Raw genomic sequence first — 8,325 nt, forward strand, 5'->3', positions numbered from 1 at the left:
CCCTTCCTCTGCCCCAATCCCTTGCCCTGAGCCCAGTCCTGCACCCCAACACCCTGCCCCTGCCTACAATTTCCCCATCCAGATGTGACCCTCTGCCCAAAAAGTTTCCCCATCCCTGCATTAGCATGTCTGCGAGGCATCGCTCCCTCATTAGATGGGGAACCAAAGCTACAGGGCTGCAGGCGGTCTGGGTTTCTCAGCCTGGAAGCGCTCAGCTCCGCAGGAGAGTTACTATTGGAGGGGGAGAGGCAGCTGGCCCAATCCCCTGCAGCGAGGGAGGAAGCTGCACCTTGGCTCCTCCCTTTCCTGGCCTCCCTGCTGCGGTGCGGGGGATCCGCTGAGCAAGGCCGGGACCGGGTCTGAGCGATGCAGCTCTTGGCTGCGGGCGGCTCCCGAGCCCGGGCGCTGGCGTTCTGGCTGCGGAGCGCTGGGCAGTGTGCAGCTGCCTCGCTGCCTCGTCCTCCGGGGGTCCGCGCACCAGCGGCGCGCAGCCCACGATGGGCGGCTCTGAACGACCCTCCGAGCGCGTCTAGTTGCGGGGTCCCAATGCTGCCGCGGGCCCGAGGTCCAGGATCAGTTGGAGCCCTTCCCAGGGCTGAAGGGAGACTAGAACAGGTGTAGGAGCGTGGGATGCTTTCCTTGTGGCTGGGCTGCGGGCAGGGTGGAAACCTCCGCTCAAATAGAGAGAACAGCGGGGGTCTTGGTTGAGGAGTCTGACCCAGCGACATTCCCACCCCCAATTCACTGGATCAGTTTCCTTGTTCCTGAACTGAAAAAGTAAATGCAAAATCTCCCCAATTGGAATCCATTTTAAATTCTTATGGTCAATGGTGCGTTTAACAAAGTGTTTGCTGGTGGATAAGGTTAAAGAGGCAGAGTAGAGAATTGAGAAAGTGTGCAAGGTAAAGTGTGTCCAGTTACTGCTGTCTATCTACTGAGGTGTTTGTCAATACAAGCACCTGGGTAGATAAACAGCAGTATAGCCAACCCCAAGTGTTTGGAACTCAGGAATCAGGGCCCCTAAATCATACAAGATTAGCTTAAAAATATTGAATTTTTAAAAAAAATATTCTATTTTACTCTCTGAGTTCACATTCTTTTTCTTTGCAACTATGAAGGCTAGAAATTTTTTCTTTTAAATGAAGGATGAGGTTCTCGTGTAATGGCAGGACTCTAGAGCTGAGGATTCAAGTAAACCATGAAATTTTATCAAACTCTCACAGTATATGAAGAGCTGGCAGTGCTGAGGATTGATAGATAGGTGGCTAGAGACTTGCAATGAGCTTGGAATTTGTGGCCGTCTGCTTGTATACAGAGCACTGCTGAAGCATCTAGGTCTGAAGGGTTTTATGGTTGCATATCCCATTTCTAATCCCCTGAATCATTAAATTCTCTGTTTCCTAACATTTATAAATTAATTACAGTTACTGATATCTATTAAACTACTTATTGAGTTTAGTTGTAATATAATTTAATTTTTAGTCTCTATCCTGGGTATAAATTCAACATTTACATCAGAAGAAATCTGAAATGTATGTAGACGATAAAAATGCTTTATTTGCCATGTGCTGCTTTCATCCTGTAGATCATATTTTCTCCTGTGGTACCTGTTCGCTGCTTCAGCGCCTCCTCCTTTCATGGACAACTAGAAGATGGAAGACTGGTATACACTGGCAGTTTGGCAAAGGCTGTGTTGGGTATGTGATTGGAATTAAAATTTGATTTGATTCATCTATACTTAAACATTTCTTTAAAACATAGTATGCTGTTGGGAATGGAGCCCTCTGATTTCTTCAGATATGCACTAAGGACCACCTTGTGGTCCTCTATACAGTCATATTACCAACCCCAAAGATTCAAATAAAATGAGTCAGATTCTAAAAAATCACAAGATATGTTCAAAAATGAGCCACACTCTAAAACACCATGAGATTGACCCCCAAATCATGAGATCTTTTTGAAAAAAGATTATAGATGGACACGATATCTTCAGATTTTCTAACCCCCCCTGCTTGTCCCCATTGTGTGTATTTGACAGTTAGTGTGGCCAAATTTATTGAGATTGATTTTGTTGATTTTTTTTTTTTGCCCCCACTGAAGGAGCTCTGACCCCCATATCTGCCTATCCATCATCCCCTCTACCCCCATCAATTCTTCTCCCAGTACCCACCTCAGTTCTGCACACACCCCTACTTCAACTCTGCTCTCCTGCAGCTCCTTGGGTTCTTCACTCCCCCCTTCCAGATCTGGGGGTGGGGCTACACTGGGGTCCCCTGTCCTTCTCAAGGTTGTTGTTGCAGGGATGGGGAGGATGAGAGGAACAGGAGCAGAGAGTAGACAGACTCATTGTTCACAGGATGGGAGGAGGAAGCAGGCTGTCCTGAGCTATTGTGCTTTTTCTGCTTCCCTGATGCATCCTATGAGAGTGGTGTCAGCTCCTGAGAGGATAGGTGAGAGCTGTGTCTGCTTTCTGCAGCAGTCCCGATTGGCTGCCCTTTCCCAACAGATGGACAAGTAGGGGAGGCAGGCAGCCAATCAGAAGGGCTGGATCTTCTCACAGCATGATGAGACTGGATCTAGCCCCGGCAAAACCCATGTGACTTGTGAGGAAATCTTGAGAGTTGGTAACACTGACACAGTGTCATTTAATCAGGATTTTTGACTTGGAGCCAGAGGTGGTTCAAAATTTATTGGAGCCCCGGGTACAAAGAATATTTGAGCCTCCCACAGCTTAGGGGCCCAAGGGGCACAAGAACTGGGGAGTTTATGCCCGCTTGGTTTCTAACATGGGCATAGTCAGGCGACACATAGCTGTGGCTAGTGGGGTAGGGCACAAATGAAAGGTTCTGGGGGGTCATGTGCCCCCCATTTTCCCAGACCCCTTTGGCATGGATGCCCAGCAGTGAAGAGACAGCGCTCCCCATGGCAGCAGCACTCTCAGTGTGTCCGTGCAGCCCAGGGAGGAAGCTGCATTGTGCCTGGCTCATCTTGGTGGATAGTCTGCAAAGCAGGCAGCAGCACTGGTACGTTAGCAGCAGGGAAAGCAAAGCAGCCCCGTGCAGCGGGGGAGGAGCTCAGCTGGCAGCCAGGCACCCTGCTGCTTCCTCCCTATCCTGGGAGAGCGCCATTGCCAGGCGGAGTGCTGCCTCCTCGCTGCTAGGCATCCCTGCCAGAAGTGTCCTGAAAAATCAGGGGGACATGTGATCCCCTCAATGCCCCTCCCTCCACATGTCCTGTAGATTCAGAATGGCGGCAGCAGGGGCTGTGCTTTATGGCAGGGCAGTTGATAAGTGCAGCCCTTTCTAGGGGCACCAGCCTCTTCCCAGTGGGCCTTAGCCCCCCCTCACCATGGGGCCCTGCCCTCTGCTCCTCCTCTCCCCACTGAGGTCTCTAAGAGCTGCCCATGGAGCCTGGGCTGTTGTGGGGAGCCCTGGACCCTCTACCTGCTCTGGGCAGTGTGCCCCACGGAGTAGGGACATGGGCCGGGGGCTGCTCTCTGGTACTCTGGGGCCCTGCCCAGGGTAGGTGGAGGGTCTGGGGCTCCCTGCAGTAGCCCAGGCTCCCAGGGTGGCTCTTATCTTGACCTGGTTCTAGATTCCAGCCTGGCAAGAGGCGGGGCCCTGGGGGGAAAGAGGAGGAGCAGGGGCAGGGCCACAGTTCTGGTGCTAGTAGCCTTCCCCCCTTCTATCCAAGGTTCCAGCACTTCTGGGCCCCCCAAATTGTCTGGGAGTGCTGGGCATGGGCCCTATGGGCCCACGCATTAATCAGCCACTGCTTGAAACACAGCAAAGTTCACCAGTACAGTCCTGCAGCCCATGGGCTGGAGTAGATCCTACTTCATCTATGTTCCTCCATACCCACCCATCCACTCCAGATTTGCTGCATGCTTCTGTAGAGCATTGCAACAGCACCAGGGGTGTGGAGTTATTTTGTAGAGCACAACTTGAGCTCTACCACTCTTTGGGACCTGGGCAAGGCAAGGGACAGGATTTTGCCCTGGATTAATTGGCTAACACAAACCATTATGCTGACTGGCTTTCATGACAGGTATATTGATGCTGTGAATTGAATGCAATATTTTTAGACATACTATGCAGTGATTTTTGAAATCACCTTCTCAGTTGTGTTATGAGCAACTGTGCAGCCAAACAAGCTTGCACTGAGCTGGTTGCTAAAGTCCCATTAGAGATCTGCAATGGAGTGGGGACTCTGCCAATAAATCAACACAGGATAGGTACGTCAGTTGTGGAATATTTTTGTCTATTGTGCTTTCGATTTAGGTATTGGACCATTTTATATATTTTGCTTCTAAATTTTGTTAAGGTGCATAGAGGCTTTTGGGCACATGGCAACTCCTCGCCTCCCCTGGTTATTACTGTATTGTTACTTTTAAGGATGAAACGATAACAGTCAGAAAATCTTGGAAAATTGCAGAGCCCACATGTATCTGCAGCCCTCCGTATATGCCTCTAACTCCATGTGGGTAACTGCACAAAGGCTGATTTACCTTTACTCGAGAGGTAGAGTCTCCATTCCATCTCTGACTGTTGGTGCTGACATCACTAGCTCGGTGCATGCTGAGTATGTGAGTAGAGTGGCATGTCCATCATGAACATGAAGCAGCTACTGTGCTCACTTGCAAAAGTCTGGGGAGGAGCTTAGAAGATAAGATAATGAAATATAATATCAGTAATGAGACTCCTGCTATTGACCTCTCTTTGTCCAGTCACCTTCCATAGAGCTTATTTTAAGATTTCATGCAAGGGGAAACTACCAGATGGCCTTGCTGTGTGTCCCAAAGATTGGGAGGTGGTAGGATAATGATTGTCTTGAGGATGATGATGATTTCAGTAACAAATGTGATCAGTTTGCATTTTTTTTAATTGTCAGCCGGGCAGAATTAAGTTAGAATCTGAAAATGCTCCTTTTCTACTCATATGTCCTTACCAGTAATAAAGATTCTGCAGACCATGGGCTGAACCAGCTCCCATTTAAAGAATCCCTTGAAGTGAATGGGTGTTGGACCAGGTCCCAGATGAGGCCTTAGCTCATGCAACTGCTTTGCATTCGCAAGGTTTTAACAGGTGTAAGTGATTGGAACTTGTAAAGAGTGCTTTTGAGGAAGTGTGGGTGAGAATGTTCCTCTCTCATGTTGGCTTTGAAGGGTTAACAGGAGTAAGAGGTAGTACAATTTTATCACTGAATTATGATTCTAAATATACACACAATGGTGAGAAGGTGCTGTTTTTACTTTTCAGAATAGAACTGCACTTTAAAGCATTTCATTTTGGATAAAGACTAAGGGCTTGTCTACACTATCGCTTAAGTCGCTGTAACGCTGCTCGGGTATAAAAAAGCCATCCCCGTTAGTGACATAAGTTATATCAGTTTAGCACGGTGTAGACACTGCTTTATTTTGGCAGGAGGCACTCCCCTGTTGACATAGTGCATCTTCACCAGATGCAGTACATCAGCGCAGCTGCACCGATGTAGCACTAGGGTGCCTGGGTGTCCAGTTTTTGACCGGAACACCTGGTTGAAAAGGGATCCTGGCAGCTCAGGTCAGCACTGCTGACTGGGCTATTAACTGTCCGGTTAGCGGCACTGCACAATGGGGCTGGCAGGCTCCCTGCTAGCCTCCATGCCATGTGGCTCCTGGGAAGCAACCAGCATGTCCCCCCTCCGGCTCCTACACGTAGGGGCAGCCAGGGGGTTCCACATGCTGCCTCTGCCCCAAGTGCTGTCCCCGCAGCTCCCATTGGCCAGGAACATTTGCAAATGGTAGCTGGGGGGCGGGGGAGGTGGCGCCTGAGGATGGGGCAGCACAGAGAGCTGCCTGGCTGCGCCTCTGCGTAGGAGCCGGGGTGGGGACATGCTGATGCTTCCGAGAGCTGCTTGAGGTAAGCGCCACCCGGAGCCTGCACCCCTGAGCCCTCCTCCCTGTGCCCCAACCCTGATCCCCTTCCCACCGTCTGAACTCAGTCCAGGCCAGAGCACCCTCCTGCACCCCAAGCCCCTCATCCCCAGCCCAACCCCAGAGCCTGCACCCCCAGCCAGAGCCCTCACCCCATTCACCCCCCAGTACCCCAATCCCTTACCCCAGCCCTGATACCCCACCAAACCCCTTGGTCCCGGCCCAGAGCATCCTCTTACACCTAAAGCCCTTATCCCAAGATCCATCCCAGAACCTGTACCCCCAGCCAGAGCCCTCACATTCCCCCTACACCCTAACCCCCTGCCCCAGCCCAGAGCTCCCTCCCGCACTCTGAGCCCGTCATCCTGGAGCCCCATCCTACATCCCAAATCCCTCATCCCTGGCCCCACATCAGAGCCCCCAGCCCTGAGCCCCCATCCAGCACCCATAACCTCTAATTTCTGGCCCCACCCCAGAGCCCATATCTCCTCCCACACCCCAATCCCCTGCCTTAGCCTGGAACCCCTTTCCATACTCTAAACCCCTTGACTCCACCTCCTCAGCCCGGAGCCCCCTCCTGCACCCCAAACCCTTCATCCTTTGTGAAACATTTTGATAATTAGAATATTAAAGGTGTTTCATAAGACCTAACTTTTAGTTTATTAACCAAGGAGAAGGGCTGAGGGCTTTGATTTCCACACGATGACTTCAGAAGTCCATGATAAGAAAGGATTAACTGGATCATCATTGAATTTATCAATTAAAGTAAAGCAATGGGTACATAAGAACAATGTGTATAAAGGACTGTAGGGATAACTTTGATCATAAACATTAACCTATGATTTTCATCTCTTATACAGGTGTGAAGTTTTTCTCTTACTCTACGAGCATGTTTAGCTTTTGCATGGTGCCCTACATCATCTTGAACACTGACATTGGAGTTGAAAGTGTGTTTTTAAAAACTGCGTTTTACGGCATTGTAGGATTCTTTACATTTATAACACCAGTTACCCTGCATCTGCTTACAAAGGGTTATGTGGTTCGACTGTATCATAAGGCTGAGACGGACACATACACTGCCATTACATATAATGCTATGTTGGCAGAAAAAAGAACTGTGTTCCATCAGAGGGATGTCAAGGTTCCAGACATCAGCAAGATGTTTACAACATTTTATGCCAAAACTAAATCAATGCTTGTTAATCCAATGCTTTTCACATACCCACAGGATTATAACCATCTCATGGGCTATGACAAACCTTTTTATTTTGACTTGGAGGAACAGAAAGAATCCAGTGAAAGCAAATAGAATTAGACGATAGAGTGAAGGTGACTGTCTTTTTTTGTATTTGTCCAGAGCATCATTTCTAAAACCACACAGAATTCTGTAACGTATTCGTAAGTGTCAGATAATTTAGAGTTTCTTTATCATATTTCACAATGTATGGAAAACTGAAGCTTTTTTAATTTCAGACAATCTGAAGTGTCGTCTTAGAATTAAAATTAAAATAGATGCTTATGCTTATTTGGTCTCAGTTTGATTTCTGTCGTTACAGTCATGAAGAGAAGGAAAATGGATTTGATCTTAGTTTTATGCTGCAAGCTCCCCAGTATGGTATCTTAAAGGAACCATTCCTTAAAAAAAGCAACATTTGACTAATCAAGTACACAAACAAGAATTTTGAAGCCCAAAAAAGGGTCAGTGTCTAAAAAGTGAAAGGGACAGTTTTTTCTGGCTTGTCTTGTTCAGGTGGTGTAAAGCAGGGGTAGGCAAACTATGGTCTGCAGGCCACATTCAAACTGCCAGCTGATTTAATCTGGCCCTCAAGCTCCCACTGGGGAGCAGGGTCGGGGGCCACTGTGCGTGCTGTGGCTTTGTGTGGCTCCCGGAAGCAGTGGCATGTCCCTCCTCTGGCTCTTATGCATAGGGGCAGCCACGGGGCTCCATGCGCTGCCCCTGTCTCAAGTGCCGCCCCCGAAGCTCCCATTGGTCAGGAACTGCAGCCAATGGGAGCTGCAGGGCAGCGCCTGCGGATGGGGCAGCACCCAGAACTGCCTGGCCACACCTCCACATAGGATCCAAACGGGGGACATGCCAGTGCCCCTCTCACACCCTGAATTCATTTCTGGCCCCACCCCAAAGCCCACATCCCCAGCCAGAGCCCTCACCCCCCCCGCACCCCAATTTTGTGAGCATTCATGGCCCGCCATACAATTTCCATACCCAGATGTGGTCCTTGGGCCAAAAAAGTTTGCCTACCCATGGTATAAAGGGAGAAGAGACTGTCCATAATTTCCCAGGTAGGAGATTCCCAGCATGAAGGAGTCCCCAGGAAGCAGATAGCTACTGTTGCTGGCGCTACAGCTTCTTCCCTGCTGCCCTCTCTGGAAGGAACAGGAGTATCTGGAGC

At 49.4% G+C, this 8,325-nt stretch overlaps 1 protein-coding gene across 1 annotated transcript; it reads left to right on the forward strand.

Moving 5' to 3' along the window:
* Positions 1-305: 305 nt before the first annotated feature.
* TMEM70 (transmembrane protein 70) lies at positions 306-7,433 on the forward strand. Its single transcript, XM_032784768.2, has 3 exons — positions 306-615; positions 1,586-1,697; positions 6,775-7,433. The coding sequence occupies exons 1-3, from the start codon at positions 367-369 to the stop codon at positions 7,221-7,223; spliced, it is 810 nt and encodes a 269-aa protein (XP_032640659.1). The 5' UTR covers positions 306-366; the 3' UTR covers positions 7,224-7,433.
* Positions 7,434-8,325: the final 892 nt, after the last annotated feature.

The sequence above is a fragment of the Chelonoidis abingdonii genome, chromosome 2 (genome assembly GCF_003597395.2).
Source record: "Chelonoidis abingdonii isolate Lonesome George chromosome 2, CheloAbing_2.0, whole genome shotgun sequence".
NCBI classification, from domain to species: Eukaryota; Metazoa; Chordata; order Testudines; family Testudinidae; genus Chelonoidis; species Chelonoidis abingdonii.